This window comes from Diabrotica undecimpunctata, chromosome 3, assembly GCF_040954645.1.
Source record: "Diabrotica undecimpunctata isolate CICGRU chromosome 3, icDiaUnde3, whole genome shotgun sequence".
Classification (NCBI taxonomy): domain Eukaryota; kingdom Metazoa; phylum Arthropoda; class Insecta; order Coleoptera; family Chrysomelidae; genus Diabrotica; species Diabrotica undecimpunctata.
In genome coordinates, this window is record NC_092805.1 from 56,158,383 (window position 1) to 56,181,035 (window position 22,653).

At 32.7% G+C, this 22,653-nt stretch overlaps 1 protein-coding gene across 1 annotated transcript in view; it reads right to left on the reverse strand.

The window, feature by feature from the left end:
• Window positions 1–22,653, reverse strand: part of LOC140436825 (equilibrative nucleoside transporter 1-like) — a 129,489-nt gene that overhangs the window by 97,982 nt on the left and 8,854 nt on the right. The window contains exon 2 of the mRNA XM_072525956.1: window positions 4,623–4,741. Within this exon, the coding sequence (XP_072382057.1) occupies window positions 4,623–4,733 (111 nt within the window). The 5' untranslated portion in view covers window positions 4,734–4,741. The remainder of the gene's footprint in view (window positions 1–4,622; window positions 4,742–22,653) is intronic.

The following is a 22,653-nucleotide window of genomic DNA, read 5'->3' on the forward strand; positions in this document are numbered from 1 at the left end:
ACTCTAGAAGCCGTTGCCGTTACTGCTTGGTGCCCAAATAAAATCGTAATTTGCAACGTATATATTCCTCCCAATTACACCCTAACAGCTCTCGAAATTACAAACCTATCTAACCAACTTCCTGAACCATTTATCTTAGTTGGAGATTTTAATGCACATAGCACTATGTGGGGCTCTAGTAATACTTTCGGTAGAGGCAAAATGATTGAAAATATCATAATCAATTCCAACCTTAATTTTCTAAACACTGGAAGCAGCACATACTTTCATATTCAAACAGATACTCTCTCTTCTATTGATTTAAGCATATGTAATCCAGAATTATCTACTCATCTTACATGGAAAACACTGGAAAGTCTCTATGGCAGTAACCATTTTCCCATTTTAATTTCTAACAATGATAACTCACAAAGACAAAGCCAAATTAAGTGGAAAATTGCTCACGCTGACTGGGATCTATTTAACTTAATTGTCAAGGAACAAACAAATAAAATCTCCTTTATGAATTTTGCTGATGAAGATCTTAACATGTTGATTAATTGTATTATAACTTCCGCTGAAAAATGCATCGGTAAATACCACTTTGATCCCTCCAAAAAATATGTTCCGTGGTGGAATGAATCATGTAAACTAGCTGTAAAAGATTGTAAAAAAGCATTAAACCGATATCGTAAAACTAGAAACCAAGCGGACCTAATAAATCTTAGAAAACTAAGAGCTAAATCTAAGCGAATTGTTAAAGAAAGCAAAAAGAACTCATGGAATAAATACATCAGTAGCATAACTTCCGACACACCTTCTAGTCAAATATGGACTAAAATAAAACAGATGAAAGGTAGATATACAATAAACAAAATTCAAGCCATTATAGAAAATAACAATGTCATAACTGATGACCAGCAGATTGTAAACACACTTGCCAAATACTATTTAAATAAAACTAAACTTAATAACAACTGTACTGGACCAACAAACATAACAAATAAATGTGTTGTACATAAGAATCCAAATTCCAATGATCATCCTGTTAATCTCCCACTAACAATCGACGAATTAGTCGAAGCTATTAACTCCTTAAAGAGCAGTGCTGCAGGGCCAGATGACATTCCATCAATATTCCTAAAACATCTACATGAAGATACCCTAATAAAGTTACTAGAATTCTACAACAACATATGGCTAGGTAACAAATTTCCAACAGTTTGGCGACAAGCTATAACAATTCCACTCAAGAAAAATGATACTTCTTCCAATACAACTATGTCATTTAGACCCATCTCATTAACGTGCACACTTTGCAAACTCCTGGAAAAAATTGTCAACAAACGCTTACTTTGGTATCTTGAAAAACATAATATTATCAATACTGCTCAATCAGGATTTCGTCCAAATCGTTGCACGATGGATAATCTTATCACTCTTCAATCCGATATCATAGAAGCTTTCTCTAATAGAAACAACCTTATAACTGTCTCACTCGATATAGAAAGTGCTTTTGACACAGCATCAATTATTTACCTCAATGTGGCAAAATCAATGGAACAGGTGCACTAACCAACTAAAGTCCATCCAACCAAACATTTTAGGACCTAGAATTTTTACTACGGAAAGAAAATCGAAGGCCATCATTAGAAGGCTTAGAATTGGGCACACCCGACTAACCCACGGATATCTGATGGTTCCCGAAGAACCTCCAAACTGCCAATATTGCAACTCCCGTCTAAGTGTACACCATATACTTGTGGAATGTAACCAGTACGCAGCAGCACGGACCAAACATGGTATCCACGGAAGTTTATGTGATATTTTAAAATCCAAAAACAATATGTCTAATGTGATAGAGTTCCTTAAAAACTGTAAATTATATCACCTGTTGTAATTGTATCACCTATCTATATTTCAATTTTGTAATCATCCACTAGTTTAGTTTTTTATTTTCTTTTTTTTTTAGATATCATCTGTATTGAAATTTATTGAATCAATGTAACTTAATTTATTGTTTTCTGTAATACAGGTCCTCGTGTTAATGGCCACTGCAGCCGAGACATGTAATTTGAAATAAAAAAAAAAACTTATTAAGAATTTTCTATTTAAAACTATTTTTGAAATAATTTTAAGCAACAAATTAACAAAAATAACTTTATAGACTTTTATTTTAAAGGATTTTTTATGCATTTTCAGTAAAATTGTGTCACTTTTTCATATAGCTTACCGGTCTTAACCTCTAGTATTTAAAATCAAATAGCGATCTTACATTGTTTATGAGTAAGTAAAAAATGACGTTTAATATTTTGCATATTATGTTTATTACATATTATTATCACCAAAGTTTTTAAAAGCAGTTGTTAGATACCTGTATCAAAGAGTGTCACGAAAAAGGCTTTTTATTTGCTTCACTTCCATCACTACTTTTCTTTATACTACAAAAATGGTTTAGTTTACTTTAAATATTAACAAAAATTAAAGTACAGAAACATATTTTTGTTTAGTTACATGAATGACGAGCAAAAAGACAGAAGAGGGAATGTAAAGGTAGTGGAAGTAAAAATATTGTTACACGGGAACTGCTATTTTGAGAGAACACGTTAAACAAGAAAAGAGTCACAACTGCCACATGAAAGCTTGTTTATATTGAAGTTTTTTAACAATTGTGTCACATTTTAGACTATTATCGTTATTATTTAATTAAAACTTTCTCGTCTAAGACTCATTCTGAAAAATATTTTATAGCTACTTTAAATTTGGCGCCCTTGCATTCCCGGATATGTCCTTCATATTAAGAGGCCACTTTTATGAATTTTGGTCTCCATTTCATAACGATTAGATTCCATCTTTTGTCTTTTTGCTCGATGCATGAATAGCTGTTGTAGTTAAGCAATATTAAATATAGGTGACATGGACGTCAGATTGCAATTGGATATTGACAAAAACAGATATGTGTTAATAAAAAATTCAACTACATCTTATCATGTGGTTTGTTTTGAAAGCCGTCTGTATACCAGAATTCTGGAATCCGATAGCAGCTTGTACAGGCTATTAGATGCATGCCGCTTGTTTTGTAGTAACTTGTTAGTACCCAAAAATGTGTTTTCCGCCTTCGATCTAATGCTTCACCATAATACATGTTTGACAGATAATACAGCCCCATTGCATCCAGGTGTCCCTTGACTGCTGAATATCCAGTTAGGAAGCCTGTTATGACTCTTTACTGCTTTTTTTCCTCAGTACTTTAGCCCTATTAGCACATATCCGTCCAATATACAGTTTGCTATGTGCTGGGCCAAATTAGAGTTATTTTATGTTCGAATCCATGTTTTTTCTGGTAGCGGACGACGCTTTTTGGACCTGCACCGAAGTATTTTGTATCTGATCCTCTTCTGATAAGTTTATCAGCTTTTTCATGGCCACATATTCCCAGTTACTAAATCAGTGTGACACTGTATTGTTCCGCCAGTCTTTTCAGTTCTTCTGGGTATTCCTACACTAGCTTATAATCTACGTGGCTTCTAAGAGCCGATGGCCGCTTGACTATTTATGTGCATTATATTAATCTGCTTCAGTTCAAAAGTGTCCTTATGTTCATTTTACATGCACATTGAAAGATTAGTAAATATCCGCCTAGAATACAGAGCTATATCGTCCTAGTGGAATAGAACTCGTGTCCTATTTTTCACTTAAATTATTCATGTTTAATAAAAAAATATTAAATGTATTCTAAATAAACAACTATTCGACGATTTTATCTGGCAATGTCGCAAAACTATTTATTTTGTGTATATGTATTACTTTTTAATGGAATGCAACAACGCGTTCAACTCAAATCCCCTCTCCTTGATTTGCTACCTGAGTGACCTTGGCGGTTTCAGATATTTCTGTACACTTGTACTAGGTATCGAAGTCCTAAAAGTAGGTAATTATGGACTTTAAGAGTATTGTGCAAGCAATACTCTTAAATATTGACACCATTCGGTATAAAATTAATGAACCAATTAAATATTCAGAGCTGCCTTCCAAAAGAAGAACGAGAGAAGATTCCCTGCAGTAAATTTCGATTGAATTGAAGTTTATGGCATAATTATTATTTTATAATTGAATACATCTATGTTAACTCAGTTTACAACACAGCTAACATTTAGTATTATCTAAGATGTTTAGTCAGTTAAATTTAAATATGACAAACAAAGTTTTTCCACAAATATTTTTAAGTTAAAGAAAAAGGAATATATTTATGTTTAAAACTTAAAACTTCATTAAAAGTTTACTATTAACAGATTTCTATTTTGTGTACATTTCCTATGACTGCCGCGCCATCAAAAATAACTGTTAGTTTCCAACATGAAACTAAAATCTATTATAAATATGAAATATGCCTAAAAAATTGTGTGTTTTTGGTTATACTTACGTAAAAAACATTAGTGTTATAAATGAAAAAGTTTTTGATAATTTTACATTACAAAAAAAACAGAAAAATTGATCGTATCCAAAACACTTTAATATAAGTAAGCTCTTTTTTAATTTTAAAATTATCCTTTCCATTTTTTATGCATATTGCTTATTATTCTTTTATTATTGTAATTAATAAATTTTACCTTACTGATACACCAAATAAACGAAATACTTACGTCCATAGAATTTAAATAAAAATTTATGGGTACAACGACCATTATCCCCAACAAATAAAATACTTTGCTGTTTATTATGTAACTATCATTTAGATCCGCTAGAGTCCTCATATTGAAACCTGAAAAAGGTAATAATATAACAGACACCAATATTCAGAAAATTTTAAGTAAACATATTACATATTATGTATTATTATGTATATAAAAAAAAACTAAGTAATTGGTCATAAATGATAAAGAACATTTTTTTATTTGTTCAGATTATTCAGTATTAAGTTTTTATTATTAAGTGGAGATAATATATTAGATCAAAATATACCGATTTTTAATAAATATTTCAACAAGCATTATAATAATTTTTATAACAGAAATCCAGTTGATTTTAATAATCAACAAGTGAAGATTCACGCCCAACCAAATATTCTTCACAACACCTGTATAAAAATATTGTTAGCATAATGATAGAAGACTATAACAAAAATAGGTAAAGGAACTTTATTACTAACAAGCTATTATAAAAAAATAACAAATATAACGTTCTAGAAAAAAATCACAATATAGAGATATCGAAATAAGGCAGTCTGCGTCCTACCAAGGCATACTTTTTTCTCTTTACAATCTCATGTTAGCAACAGATTACAACCCATTTATGTGGCCTTTTTGGGCACTTAAATGACTTGCTGTCAGAATAATACGATCCATAATTTATAGATCACAAACGGGTTCTCTAAGACTACTTCTAGAGACAGAGCTCTTAAGTAATGCCAATACACTAGAATTTTTCCAAAACATACCTTAAATTTAAGGGACGAACCCCTTCGAATATCACCAGCTGGTTATGGTATACTACCATAGATTTTCTCCTTTGAATCTTGTTTATTGGGTAGATGGCATTGTTAATATTCTCCTTAATGAGATACAGACCTTCCCAGAAATGCTGCACCTTGGGAGAACAATCCTCTCGCATCTTTGAATTATAGAGCGAGACTTTGTCATTCTTCTTTAAACATCCCTTTTTATCCCTTTTGGGTATCATACTGTTTCTTCATTTCATACCGTTTCTTCATCTAAAGGTGGGAACGAACCAACTCGTTTATACCGTCCATTCTTCTTCGCAATTCGTTCACATTATCTTTACCAGCCACTTCTTCTCCAGGTCGACATCCAAACTATAGATCACAAGATAGTCACATCTCGCGTCCAAATGGGACTTTTGCTAGTATTTGTCCAGTTGATACATTAACAGTGGATCTGTAGGCCATTACGAAGAAGCAAGGTACTGGTCCCAATCTCGCTGGTGATTGGACACCATTTTTGTTAAATATTTGCAAACTGTCTTATTCATTCGCTCTACAATTTCATTAAATTGCCGGTGATGGGCTGTAGTTCTCGTTTTCTTAATGCCTAGTTTATCAAATATTAACTGGAATAGATTGATCTCGAAGTTCGTTCCTTGTGGCGACCGAAGTGGCGGCCTTCTGGTCTGGAATTATTACGTGGTAATAATTCCAGACCATTAGTCTGGAATTGCGTAGATCTTGGCCCACTTTGTGAAGTAGTCCATCACGTGTGGGAAGTCCGTATTTTACTCTTTGGAATCACGAACTGTATTTTTTCTCGGAAGCATCATCATTTTCCAGTACTTGTTTAAGCAAGGCGTCTTACATAAGTCCCATCGGGCTCAATACGTTTTAACTACTGAACATAGGCTTGATATTTCTTGCGAAAACGGTCGACGGTTTTCTTCTCCCCATTTTAGAATTTTCTGTAAAACTGGATCTTTCTCTTGTTTTTCTAGGATCTTGGTAGGCGTCCACTCGTCGTTGGCCATTGTTATTCTTAGCACTGCTGCTTCCTTGCATTCTGTTTTATTACAGTGGAAACTTCGACCGGTTGATCAATCTTGAAATCGTATTCTTGAAGTCGTTCAATCCATCCAGCTATCTGACCCTCTGGATTCTTAAACTGCATTAACCACTTAAGGACGGCATGGTCGGTTCGCATTAAAAACTTCTTTCCATGGAGGTATTGATAGAAGTTATCTACTGATTTTACTTCTTCTAGAAGTTCTCATCTCGTGACGTAATATTTTCGATCAGGTTTTGAAGCACTTTACTAAAATATCCAAGGACGCGTTCCTATCCTTCTTGAATCTGAGATAACACTTAAATCCACACATAACTTGCATCTGTATCTAAAATAAACTCTTTTGGCAGTGGATACCCTAATAATGGTGCTGAATAATGCTTCTTCAAGGTCTTAAAGGCAGTTTGCCAGTTTCCCTTCCAGTAGTAATCTCTTGCTTCCTCTGTAAATCGCGTTAATGGCTTATATATACCTGCAAACTTCTAAATGAACCTCCAATAGTGCATAGGCCAAGAAAACTTCTCACTTGTTGCTGTTGTAGCTTCTGGCCACTCCTTAATTGAATCTATGTTTCCCTTATCTACGGTCACCCCTTATTTGCGGACTATATGACCCAGATAATTGACTTACTCTGAAAGAGCTGGCACTTCTCTGGGTTTAACATCAATTGGGTAGCTTTAAGTCGATTCAAAATATCTTTTAACTTCTTTTAAACACACCAGACATGTTTTCCAAGATAATCCTCTTAACATATTTTCCATAAGCCTCTCAAGTGTAGAAGGAGCTTTACAGAGACCAAATAGCATGACGTTAAATTGCCACAATCCAGATCCTATGGTATAGGCTCCCTTTTCCTTATTTACTGGATAAATTTCTACCTGCCAGTATCTATACTTCAAATCCAAAATAAAAAATAATGTACTCCCGGCCAATGTATCCAGTGTGTTATCGATTTGGGGCAAAGGATAACTTTTTTTCTTGGTAACATTGGTCAACAAATTATAGTCCACACATAATCTCGTAGTTCAGTCTTTCTTCTTGACCAGGACCATCGGAGAGACCCATGGGCTGGTAGAAGGTTCTATGTATTACCCCCTCTTTTCAGCTTTCTCTGTCTTCGCTTGTGGTAATCTTCGAGATGTTTGACAAATTGGCTTACCATTACCGGTATCAATTTTATGTTTGACAACGGTAGTTCTTAGCGTCGTTCCTCCTTTCATAAATACTTATGGTTGTTTTTAAAACCTCTTTTCTTGATCGGTTAAAGTAAGATTAGGTAAGCATGTTTAATATTTGTTTAGATCTTTTAGTTCTGTTTAGTCTTCTTTTTCTTCTTTTTTTTTATGTAGACATGACTCTGTCTGTGTTTCAATGTGCCTCCAATAAGTTGTCGTTCCATCGTTTTCGTGGTCTTCCTACTGATCGTCTTCCTATTGGGGAACCGTCTCTTGCCGTCTTTATTACTATATTTGTTGTCATTCGGCTTATATGATCGTTCCATTCTACTCTTCTATTTTTTACCCAGTTCTTGATGTTCTCCACCTTGCATCTACGTCGTATATCTGTAATTATATCTCTCCCATAGTGTCTATCCCAATAATTTCTAATTGTTTTCCTCTCTGTTTCTAACATCCTTTTTGCCCTCTCTGTGTCAGGTCAAGTTTCTGCCGCATATGTCATTATTGGTCTGATAACTGTTTTGTAAATTCTGCCTTTCATTTCTTTCCCGATATTTTTATTTCTCCATAGTGATTCATTCAGGCAGCCTGCGGCTCTGTTTGCTCTATTCACTTGATCTTCCACTTCAGTTTCAAGCTTTCCGTAGCTAGATAAATATCAGTCTTTTAGTAATGTCATTACTAAAATCATGTTAGACATGATTAACATGACGGTTAAAATATAAAATCTTTTAACGAGATTTAAAAAAGTAAAATTATTAAAATAGATAGACAGATAGATATATATATATATATATATATATATACATATATATATATATATATATATATATATATATATATATATATATATATATAGATATATCATCATCATCATCATGTGCAGCTTTATCAACCGTTTCCAATTACGGTGCAGCCTCCCTTATTTCAATGTTATATGTTCTTATTATTATTCGACGATGTCTTAGTTATACGTTGTTCATATAGATATATATATATATATATATATATATATATATATATATATATATATATATATATATATATATATATATATCGATATAGAATAATAGTCATCAAATATATACGATAAATTTATCATGATTTAACAAAATTCGTGTATATTTAATATTGTAGCAAACAGTATTTATTATATATCGGGGCTGAATGGATCAAGCAATCTAAAGTCATTAAATAATAATAATAAATTTTAAGAGATATTAATTGTATATATGTCTTAAGTTTATCTTACGTCTATCAAAAGGGAATTTCAATTAGCCAACAAGGCAGTGAAATATTTAAAGATGTCTATTTTCTCCTATCAATAGGTAAATGAGAAACTTACATAGAAGTAAGAACTTCTTGTGTATTATGGTATATTATTTATTAAACATAATTTAAAGTTTTATCGAAACGGATTACAAATCCTTAAAACGTTTTCGGTCTATCCAGGAAATCCTCAACATGCGTCTATAGCACCACATCTCAAATGTTTCGAGTCTCTTCAGTGATGCTTTAGTTAAGGTCCATGACTCCACGCCATATTAAAGAACGGAGAATATCTAGCATTTTAGTAAACGAACTTTTATTTCCAATTTTATATCGTGGCTGTTAAAGATTTTTTTCATTTTGACGAAAGTTGATCTTGCCTTCTCGATCCTTATCTTAATTTCCGTCGATCGGTCCCACTGTTCATTTAAGTTTGCACCCAGATAACAAAAGTTGGTGATTTGTGTTATAGGTTGTCGGTTAACTAGTAATTGACCAGGTGGTATCCTATTTTTGCTTATAACCATGTATTTGGTTTTTTTTATGTTAAAATCAAGCCCAAACCTGCTACTTACTTCTGAACCCTGGAGACAAGCGTGTGCAGACCTTCAAGACTGTCTTCATACTACATATGCCACTCATACTGCTTGTATGTCGGAATATGCATAGACCAGCTTTCTGCCGGAATTATGCAAGATTTGTATCTTGTCATCTCTTTGACCGATCAAGAAAAGATATTTTAAAAACAACTATAAATGTTTATGGCCACCTATGAAATTCCAAGAGGAATCGTTGTACTCCAAGTAATTTGAAGATAGACATTAAAATGTTGTCTTTAGAGATTTGTAATTCGTAGTTTAAAATCTTATACAGTGTCGCATAAAAGTAACTGCTTTCTGAATTAAATTAAATTTTAATACATTAAAGAGTTTTTAATTGTTACAACAGTATGAATAAACTTTTATGTTCCAATTTCTAATTATATCTGGATTTCTCCATTGATATTAACATTTTCACCTGTGGCAGTCCACAATCGCAACCTCGTTGGTAAAAGTTTCTTACGGCTGTTTATAACTGTCAGGCGTATAATGATCCTGGTTGCTCCGGTATCCACCAACAATATATACTCTCTACCATTTATTTCTCCATCTACATATACACTATCTTCTGGACATTTCAAAGAAGCTATTAACATTAGATGGTCTAATTAAGATAGGGCCTACCCGTTCTAGTATTTTCTGCTGGAGAGTGACTTGATTTGTGTTGTACCTAGGGTGCTTACTTAAACATCGTGCATGTTCCATTTCACCACAGTTACAGTAACTTACGGTCTTCTTGGATTCGACGTCTTTCATCATATTAACAATCTGGTGAAGTTTGACTTCATCTTCTTCCACTTTTACAGTCCTAACTTTACTGTACCCGTCAGAGGCCTACGTAGCTGATTCGTATTCGAGGGCGGTGAATAAGATATCGACCAGCGACTTGTTACGAACTAATCGCAGTGTTCTCTGTACTTCATGATCACAAATAACATGAATAAATATTTTAACAGCCAACTTCTCCATCATGTCTCCAGGAGCTGTTAGATAAGCCAATCGTAATACACTGGCAATATCTTCCTCATATTTTTGAAGAACCTCATCTCGCTTTAAACATAATTCAGAATTTCACTACGATGATGCGTCAAATTCAAAGTAAGATGATATGACGGCTTCAAGTGCTAGTTCTATGGTATCAAGTTCAAATTGTAAAATATATCTAATGATATACTAAAGGCGAAAAAACGAAACGTATGAAGAATCATACATTAATCTCTGATTTGTTGATTCCAACGGCTCACTTCTCTATATATTGTGTAGCAAACTACTTCCTGTGATAGTTCGATACTGATACTACTGATATATATATATATATATATATATATATATATATATATATATATATATATATATATATATATATATATATATATATATCAGTAGTATATATATATATATATATATATATATCAGTAGTATATATATATATATATATATATATATATATATATATATATATATATATATATATATATATATATATATATATATATATATTATTGTGATATTTAAAGTCTTGGTGCGCCAAGCAATAATTAGCTAATTAATTTTTTTGATTAATTAAAATTATCTAGATGATATGATTATGACTCTATCACAATTTTTAATTCTTTTATCTCAGGGTTAAATTCGTGCTTCAATATCTATGCTATTACATGTGAAAGGTAAGGTCCAGAGAATACCGGAATAATAAAAAACACATATGATCTAACACTATATATTGAAATAAAAATAATGAAATAATTCACACTCAAAAGTTTTCAATAAACAAATCTCATATAATGATTCTCAAAAATTTTGTTCTACGTACGTGAACAATCAAAATTAATGTTACAAACAATATTAATTAAAATCTCAAAATTCCGAACTATTCTAACTCTCCTAATCAAAATATTTATATCCTTTCTAAATTAAGTGTAAAAATTGTGTTATCAATAAAAGAAAAAACTTCAGAAAACAAAATATCTCTCTCTGATGATGAGTGGTCCAAATCCTTGTTCCTTGTAGACTATATTATCTCCTCTCAACCGCTCCCTATGTAATCAGCAATCTTACAACAGATTGTTGCAAGTATATCGTCCTTAATGATCTCCTTCAAAAGCAACAATCATTCAAATTATGATAGCCTTTCTCCTCTCGATAAACTGAATCTCTCGTTGGCCCGAGTGAAAAATGACTCTTGGAATATCTTCTCTTTACGATAAACTGAATCTCTCGTTGGCCTGAACAGTGACTCTTGGAATATAAGTAGGAAAATATGACTTACAATATTTTGCTGCTCCAGCTTCTGTCAGATACACTAACTCCACAAAAACTCACTAACATTCAACACTACTGCTTGCTACTTCTCAGGAACTGCCAGAGAACAATCACCGTTCCTCTTACAAATTTGGAAAACCAACTGACTATATCTTTTTTCTCTCCTCAATCTCGCTAAACTTTTTCCTACATACTCATCCCACCTTTTTCAATCTCCGCCAATCAAAACTCGTCACAATTCCCCCATTTTTTCATTTCGATAACAAACAAACCCTTACCTATACTTATAAATTTCCTAAAACTTATTTACAAATAATATTTTTCTATAATTCTTAAAAACTAACAAAAACCTCTTTCTATAATCCCTTCTATTGTCTTTAATCACTGCATTAATGTATTTTGAAAAACCCCGTTCAATTGTCTGTGGCTTTCACTCAAACTTATGCGGGTCACTCAAGTATAACAAAGAAACAACCTACGCAAAGCTTACATTTTGTTTAGTACAAGTAATCCAAGAATTTAATAACTTTCCTTCTCCGAAATGTTTGTTGGATATTATCCTACTTATCTGAATTATTTTAATGTTTTTGAACTTTGACATATTTTTAAACAAACCAATATTTTTCTCGATTTTACATATCATAACAAATCCCCGCCATTTGATCTGCCGAAAACTCTTTGTTAAATTTTAAAAATGGCAAAAGTTTTCTAGGATCAAATTATTTCACTATGTTATTAAAATCTACTTATGATACTGATAAATGTCGTGAATGTTAAAATACCCCGTATATTGCCTGCCTTTATACGGGATTGGATACATTTTCGTTTTAAATGTTTCCAAGTATTTTCCCTTAAAAGAAAGTTCATAATTTTTAGCCACTCGGTTTACTTCATTAACAAGATCTCCATGGTTTCCTAAAATCTTCTCTATTTTCTTTCCCATGTTTTCTCCACAATTTATTTTTCTTTCATCCTCCTTTTGTTCACATGTGTTCACTGTCCATAATACTTCTTCACAAAATTCTGGATTCTCGTCCATCAGTGCCATTTTTTTTTCTGTTTTCTTTTTATCCTCTAATTCCCTTTGGTATTCCGAACACCATGTTTCTATTCCTTTCATTTCTCTGATGATACCTTCTTTTTCTTCCTGCTTCCATTCTGTTTTATCGTCGGTTGCCAACAATTCTTCTGTACCTTCTATTTCCTGTTTTTCTCTGGTCTCCATCTTATTTTCCTGCTTTCTTTTCGAACTCTTCTTCTTTTTCTTCCTCCTCTTTTTCTTTTCTGTTAGATCTTGTTCTTGTACTTTCGGTTTATCCTTTACAGTCATATCGATTTCTTTGCGTTTTTCCTGTGCATTGATCCTTCCAGAATTTGTTTTCCTATCTGTTTGCTTTTCTTCTCCTGTGTTGTCTGGTTCTGCTCTGATTTCCAGTTTATTTTCCGAAAAATTTATGGTGATATCTTTTTTCCTCAATTCATCAATTCCCGCTATCATATCATGATTTAAATCTTCAATCACCACACATTTCATAATATGGAATTTGTTTCCCACTCTTATCTGTACTCCCAAGCCTTCGTTTACTGTCGTCAAATTTTTATTGTTTGCACCCACTAAATCAACCCTAGGAATCTTATACACAAATCTGTCCAAATTTAATTCTTTTACTAGTTTTTTATTGATAAGCGATATCTCCGATCCAGAATCAATCACAATTTTAATCGCTTTATGTTTTATAAATGCATCTAAAAATATTAGATTAGAATTAGAAATTTGTCTGTCGTTTCCTATTGCTACATGATTCATCTCCCTTCTATTTTGTTGTTGGAAGCTCTGGTTATTTCTATCGTCCCTTTGTTCGTTAGTATTCCTATTCGGAGGATTTTGTGCATCTCTATTCCTGTTGTGATTTTCATATGTTCTATGTTGTGTGTCATTCCTGTTATCGTAATTTTGTTGTCTATTGTAATTATTGTAATTTCTCGGCCTATATTCGTTTGTTGATCTGGGATGTCGGTTTCTCTGGTCATAATTTGATGAATACCTTCTTTCCGGTCCATTATATTGGTCATGTTGTCTTCTATTTCTCATTTCTTTTCTTTTCGCTTCTTTTAATTGAAGGAATTGGCACAAACTATCAATATCTTGATAGTTTCTCAAAATCACGTGATCTTCCAACGTTTCCTCAAAATGTCTGCTGATCATTTCTACCAGCTGTTCGGTAGAATATTTGTATTCTAGATATTTTGAATTGTTATATATCTGCAAAGCATATCTTTCTTCAGATATTCCCATTTTTTCGTGATATTTTCCATTCTGTAGCTCTTGGTTGATTTGTCTCTGTTTATTTTTCCCCCAGAAATAGTTGAGAAATTTATTTTCAAAATCTGTCCAATTTTCAAACTTATCTTCCTTGCTTTCATACCATAACGCTGCTCCTTCTTTCAAATGGTTTCTAATTGTTTCTTTGCAATCGTCAAAATATCTAATATGTTGTAATTTGGTTTTCAAATTTTTGACAAACGGTACTGGGTGTGTTTTCCGAATATCCCCGCCAAATTGTATTTTCGCCTCGCTTGTTCCATGGATGATAACTTCTTTTCTCTCTACCCCTCTTAGTTCAATTTCTGCCATTTGTTTTTCATTTTGCTTTAATCTTCTTTCTACTTCCTTCCTGTCTTCTTGTAGCGCATTTTCAAATTTTATTTCTAATCCCTCCAAATTATCTTTAATTCTCATTTCTTGTTCTTTCATATTATTTTTAATTTCATTAATCTCTTCTATTTGTTGTATCAGTTCTTTCTTTATCCCCTCAACACATCCTTTAATTTCCTGTTCATAGTTTTCCAGACGCTGCTCTATATTGCTCATTGTTTGTTTTGTTTCCCGTTGGTTTTCTTCCATTGTTTGTTTTGTTTCATCCATTATGTGTTTTGTTTCCAGTTGATTTTTATCCATTTTTTGTGACTGGAGTTGCATTAGTTGTAATATTTTATCTATTCCTGATAGTTCTTTTCTCTCCTCAACTATTGTCACATTTCCTTCATTATCCGATACTTCTTCCAAAATTGTTTCATCTTCTCTGTTATCCTCCTTCCTTTCTTGCATTTTGCTTTGACTCCTTGTGGTCGACATGTTGTTTCTTTTCGTTACTGTTTTTGTCCCCGCCAAATGTGAAATTTTACAACACTCTATATGTTTCAGAACACGACAATATTTCTCCCCAAATGTATTAAATTTTCACGACAAATATCAAATATGCAATCAGTAAAATTCAAATAATTCAAAATAAATATCAAATGTACGATTGGTAAAGAAAATAAAATCAAATAATTCAATAGCAGTAAATATCCACTAACTACGATCAATCAATAAATCAAATTTATATTCCCTGGAAAAATTGTCAAAATACTTTCAAATTCAAATTCCCTCAATGTTATATGTTTTTATCTCTGGATCACCTGTACTTATTCCAGATCTCTTTCCCTTCCTTCAAATGTAAAGCTGCGATATTTTCAAGCCCCACGTTTTGGAAGCCAGTTATTGTGAAGTTTAAAGTCTTGGTGCGCCAAGCAATAATTAGCTAATTAATTTTTTTGATTAATTAAAATTATCTAGATGATATGATTATGACTCTATCACAATTTTTAATTCTTTTATCTCAGGGTTAAATTCGTGCTTCAATATCTATGCTATTACATGTGAAAGGTAAGGTCCAGAGAATACCGGAATAATAAAAAACACATATGATCTAACACTATATATTGAAATAAAAATAATGAAATAATTCACACTCAAAAGTTTTCAATAAACAAATCTCATATAATGATTCTCAAAAATTTTGTTCTACGTACGTGAACAATCAAAATTAATGTTACAAACAATATTAATTGAAATCTCAAAATTCCGAACTATTCTAACTCTCCTAATCAAAATATTTATATCCTTTCTAAATTAAGTGTAAAAATTGTGTTATCAATAAAAGAAAAAACTTCAGAAAACAAAATATCTCTCTCTGATGATGAGTGGTCCAAATCCTTGTTCCTTGTAGACTATATTATCTCCTCTCAACCGCTCCCTATGTAATCAGCAATCTTACAACAGATTGTTGCAAGTATATCGTCCTTAATGATCTCCTTCAAAAGCAACAATCATTCAAATTATGATAGCCTTTCTCCTCTCGATAAACTGAATCTCTCGTTGGCCCGAGTGAAAAATGACTCTTGGAATATCTTCTCTTTACGATAAACTGAATCTCTCGTTGGCCTGAACAGTGACTCTTGGAATATAAGTAGGAAAATATGACTTACAATATTTTGCTGCTCCAGCTTCTGTCAGATACACTAACTCCACAAAAACTCACTAACATTCAACACTACTGCTTGCTACTTCTCAGGAACTGCCAGAGAACAATCACCGTTCCTCTTACAAATTTGGAAAACCAACTGACTATATCTTTTTTCTCTCCTCAATCTCGCTAAACTTTTTCCTACATACTCATCCCACCTTTTTCAATCTCCGCCAATCAAAACTCGTCACAATTCCCCCATTTTTTCATTTCGATAACAAACAAACCCTTATCTATACTTATAAATTTCCTAAAACTTATTTACAAATAATATTTTTCTATAATTCTTAAAAACTAACAAAAACCTCTTTCTATAATCCCTTCTATTGTCTTTAATCACTGCATTAATGTATTTTGAAAAACCCCGTTCAATTGTCTGTGGCTTTCACTCAAACTTATGCGGGTCACTCAAGTATAACAAAGAAACAACCTACGCAAAGCTTACATTTTGTTTAGTACAAGTAATCCAAGAATTTAATAACTTTCCTTCTCCGAAATGTTTGTTGGATATTATCCTACTTATCTGAATTATTTTAATGTTTTTGAACTTTGACATATTTTTAAACAAACCAATATTTTTCTCGATTTTACATTCATAACAATATATATATATATATATATATATATATATATATATATATATATATATATATATATATATATATGTTATATCAGAAAATATTAACCTTGAACTAGCTTAAGTTCGCCGACTTTAGATTTCATCATCCCATTCCCATAGAAACCGCTGAGCACGCAGTAGAAGAACTTTATACGAACCATTGGCTAATATGCATGGGAACAGCGATTCAGCACTTCATACCAAACCTACAAATTGCCATTTTCAAATGCCGGAAACACTCTTAGCTGCAACTTCGACCAATCTAGTTATTGTAGTCATTTTAAATTAATTTAATTTTGTACTATTGTTTAATATTTAATGTGTAACAAATAAAGTTTTTTTTTTAAATTCAAATACGTGATTACTGATCTAACATATATAACTTGATACAACTGGTTGTACGGCTTCAAAATAACAAATTCTTCTTGAAAATGGATGAGTCGACTGATGTTGCTGGACAGGACATCTTGTTAATAATTGTACGATATCCATACAAACGTTTACTCGAAGAAGACTTGCTTATGGACTCATCGCTGCCTACTAACAACCGGGGAAGAAATTGTAAATACGATTAACATATTTTTTTGAAGAAAACAATTGTGATTGAAATAATTGCTTAGGTGTTTGTATCAATGGAGCAAGGCAATGACAGGTAGAACAGCAGGAGCAGTATCACGAATAAAAATAAGGTCTCCAAATTTTAGTTCCAGCTATTGCATCCTGCATAGACAATCACTCGAGGTTATGAAAAAGTCGATAAAAATAATTAATTTTGTTAAGTCACGTCCACTGCAATCCCCATTGTTCTCAATATTATGTGAAATTATGTGAAGATTATGGTAGCAATCATAGAACACTACTACTCCATACTGATGAGATAATGGGGTAAAACTTTAACAAGGCTTTTTGAACTGAGATCAGAATTACCAGCTTCTTACAGATATTTCTTTTAATTTAAATTTAAAAGACCGTTTGTCCGATAAATGCTGGTTATGTAGACTAGCAATTTTAACACACCTGTTTGAAAAACTTAACGAATTAAACCTATATCTATAAGGAAAATAGACAAAAGTTTTCATTACTAAAAACAAGGTAACATTGTTCGAAACAATTTATTTCAGTGAATAATTTTTTGGGGCAGGGTTCAATAAGTACTTATGTGAAACGGGATTTTCAGTATACATACTATGCAGCTATTAAACCGTGTAAACAAACGGTTTAAAGAAAACGGGATAAAAAAATAGCCAACGATGTACTAAACAGACAAAAGTAAATTTGTTTTTCTCCTACTAAAACCCCAAATATCGCGATTAGAAGCGAAAAAGAATTTACGGTTTGTTTACATATGTGAATTTAAAAAGACTTCGTGATAGCACAGTAAGAAATTTCTGAACAAAAAAGACTCGCTTCCAGTAAAAACTAGTGTTTAGTTTAAAGTTAAAGTGATAAGAGTAAGTGAGGTTATTTACAATTCGAAACAGTCATATTAGTGGAACTCTGTTCGTTAAATTTTCGATGTTGCCAAAGTTAAAAATAATTCTGCTAACTGAGGACTGATAGGAACTCGATTTTTGAGCGGTTGAAGAAGATCTAGTTTGTTTCGCGATCCTTAGAAACAGATATGATGCACACGGACAGTGATGATTACGCGTCCGAAGGCAAGAACAGAAAAGATGGACGATCAACTTTACCTTTCCTGCAGAGCAAAAAAATGCCAGAACCCCAAGCAAAAGAAAACTAAGGAAAGAAGATTCAGAGGATGTGGACGACGAGACGTTATGAGTATGTTCAAGAATATGATGGGAGAATTGGAAGAAATCAGGAATGAAAATAAGGAATATAGAGAAGAGATGAAAAAAGAAGATATAAAGATAAAGCAAGAATTGGAAGAAACAAAAAACAAGTTAACCTAGTTTGAAAACAAAGTAAGAAGAATTAAAAAACAGAAAAACAGAAACAAAAAAGAAATAAAATAGTAATTACGGGTCTACCAGTAGTCACAACAGATGAAACACTCTTCAAAAAAACGTAAAAAATTTTTATATAAAAGCACCTAAAAGAGGATGTCGAAATAGAATCTGCAATGAAGCTAAGAAACAATATATGTCTGGTACAAATGATGGATTATGGCAAAAAAACGTAAAATTTTTTATTTAAAGCACCTAAAAGAGGATGTCGAAATAGAATCTGCAATGAAGCTAAGAAACAATATATGTCTGGTACAAATGATAGATTATGGCAGAAAAACAAGGTAATAAAAGATAAAAGTAAACTTAGATTTCTACTGGAGAAAAGATCTTCATTAACAATGACCTGAGCGAAAAGAAAAGACACATGAGGCAGGAAATTGTAAATAGAGGCAAGGAATTAAGAGCTGAAGGTAAAAATGGGAAGATAGTCTACAAAAAACTAACTGTGTAGTTAACTATTAAAATAAGACCATGTACCTAAATATTGCGACATGGAATGTACGAGGAGTAAACTCTCAGAAGAATTCAGAAGTGGAAAAAGATGTTTGTCAAGGAGACCCGTTGTCTACCATGCTATTCAATATAGTTCTAGAAAAATTGTAAGTGTAAGTGGGATAAATAGGTCCGGCACTTTTTTATACAAAGAGCATCAATGCTTAGCGTACGCTGATGATGTGGTTCTCATTTCAAGAAATAGAAAATAACTGGCAAGTATAGTAAAAAAAGACTGATTATGGAAAGCTCTAAAATGGAACTTAAAGTTCTTCTTCTTCTTGCGTCTTGTATGTAGGCTTTAAAGCCTGTTTCTTCTTCAATATTAGCCTCCTAAATTGTTTAAATTGTCGCACCATTTTTTTCTTGGTCTGCCAATACTTCTTCGTCCATTTGGTGACATCTCGTGCTATTCGTACTATCCTATCCTCTGCCATTCTCTTAATGTGTTCGTTCCACTCCTGTTTCCGTTTTTTCAGCTATCCATTTATGTCTTCTATATTGCATGCTCTTCTTATGTTTTCGCTTCTCTCCCTATCCAACAGACTTTTCCCTGATATTCGTCGGAGTATTTTCATCTCTGTTGTTTCTAGTAGTCGTCTCGTTTTAGATGTGTCAGGTCTTGTCTCCGCCGTGTATGTTAATATAGGTCTAATTGCTGCTTTATAGATTCTTGTTTTTGTGTCTTGTCTTAGATGTTTGTTCTTCCAGATTGAGAGATCCCGCCGCTTTACTTGCTTTTAAGCTTTGTTGTCGTACTTCTTCTTCAACGATGTATGTACGAATACATGTACAATGAATATATGTACATCCTTATCGATCAGACATGTAAGGAAGAAACTGAAATCAACCTGAGACTGACCAAGAGCAACAGATGTGCTGGGGCCATAAACAAAATAATTAAGGCCAAATATATATCTCGTAATACAAAAATAAGAGTATACAAAACTATAATTAGACCACCAATACAATACGCTGCCGAAATATGGACTATTATTTAAATACCATACATATGACTCAAAACCATACAGAACAGATTGGAAGCATGGGAAAGAAAGATACTTCGCAGAATCTTTGGTGGAAAAGTAATTGGGAGGGAGAGTTGAGAAGATGAACTAATACAGAAGTATACCAATTATATCCTAATCCTACAATAACAAAAGCAGTAAAAAACGTAGACTAGAATGGCTCGGACATCTAGAAAAAATGCAAGGTATTACACAAGTCAATATTATTGGTTCGAAAGTACCTGAGGGTAAAAAAAGAGAAAAATACCAAGAAAAAAATGAAGAGATGTAGTGGTGGAAGATGCCAGAGAGATGGGAATCAGAGATTGGAAGCTGACAGCTAAGAACAGAAAACGATAGAAATGATATATCCAGCAATGGACCTAAAAGGCCTGTTAACGCTACACACACATACAGCTATAAAAAGAAAATACCGCAAGAGACTGGATGCCGAACCAGGTAAGAGAAGTCAACATTCTTTTATGAAACATGACATTACCCAGTTAATGAAAAATAAAAACAGTTTCATACCTTCCATTAGATGAACTCACTTTTATCATTTGCATCAACAATATGCATAACTAGTTCCTTTAAAAATTTAGTTCTTTAAAAAGATTCCACCACCAAAAAAGTTTGAGAACGGCTGGTCTAATCTATATTATGTAAACCACCCGCAGCACCCACTATGGTAAAAAAAATGTGGTTATTAAATTAGATGACCATTTATTTGGAACACAACTGTACATTCTTTTATAACATTACTTATCCTAATTGTATTTAGTACTTAGTTGAAGTTGCTATGAGACTACTTCATAATTACTAATACGTGATACGTCAACTTGCCATCTTGACGATAATTTAGTTCTGATCCCTGAGATAACAATCGTTGTCTCTTTTATAATAGTCCTTGCTATATCAGCAGTCATTTATTAGTGAGTCAAGTTTGTTTTATCAACTTACGACAACAATACGGTCCCTATTCACAATTCTGCTGACTTACACATCCTAATCGAGGCTATTTTTTATGAACGACCTCGATTCGAATTATTAAACATATTTTATATAAACAAATGCGAAGTGTGTTACACGTTCCTTTTGACTTATTCTTTTTATGAATTGTAATATTTTAGTGATAATACCACACAATCCCCCTTACGGAAAAAATTTCTCTCTTGCAACTGTCTCATTCCTCTCTCCCTTTCTCTTCGGAAGAAGAGAAATTTTTAACCTCAAATATGTACTGTTTACCTATGCTACCGTATAGGTAATTATCTTAATTCTAAAACATATGTGGTAAAAATAGTTTATTCTTTTGCCCTATTGGATTATTTGTTTATGCCGCGATTGTTCATTTGCTCTGTCACTTTTCCCGCGATATCACTAATATTGTCTCCTAAAATCACCGCGTTCACTTATGTCTACTGATTGTAAGCGTATAATCTATTTTTATGCACCTCCCTAAACTTTCCGGTATCTAGCCTAATTTAGCATTATTTACTTCTGTTATGACAAAAAGACCTACATAAAGACTATCAAACTTATTATTTTCTTCTCTTTTGAGCAGGACTAGATCTCCTATTTTAAAATGTTGAGGTGCTGCGTTTAGCTTGCTTGCGTCTTGTCTTCCCTTTTTGTGCTTTATTAAGAATGTTTTAGCTCTGTCGTGTGCAATTTGTAGTTTATATCGGAGCTCATTATAATAGGCATCTATGTTATAGCATGGTTGAATTTCCTTTGTGAGATCTTCTGGTAAATTTACCTTTCGACCATACAACAATTCAAAAGGTGTGTAGCCGTGATATGCATTAGGGGTAGTGTTGTAGCAGTATGTGAACATTCTGCAACACTCGTCCCAATTTTCCTTGTTTTCGTTTATGAATGATCTTACGTATTCATTTAGTGTCCTATGTAGCTTCTCACAACTCCCTATTGACTGAGGGTGGTATGCCGTTGAAAAATTGTGTGTGATCTTTAGCATTTTAGTTAATTCATTCATTATTTCATTTTTGTATTCCGTGCCTTGATCCGTTCTAATCTGTTTCATGAGTCCGTATGTGGGTATGAAATTATAAAAAATTCCACGAGCTATCGTTTCGGCTTCTTTATTAGCTACTGGGATACTTACTGCGTATTTTGTCAGTTCGCAAAGCATCGTGATACAGTATCGATTGCCTTCATTACTTTTAGGGAATGGACCTATCGTGTCTATATACACTATGTCCCATGGTTTTGACGAAGTGTCCGATACCACAAATTCTTCGACATGTAATCTTTTTGGTTTATTAATTTGGCATTTATGGCAATGTTTAATATATTTACGTATGTTCTTTTCCACGTTCTTCCATCTGAATCTCGCTTTGAGTTTCTTTAGTCTATTATTTACCATGTGACCTCCAAGCATCGGGTGATTATGGTATTAT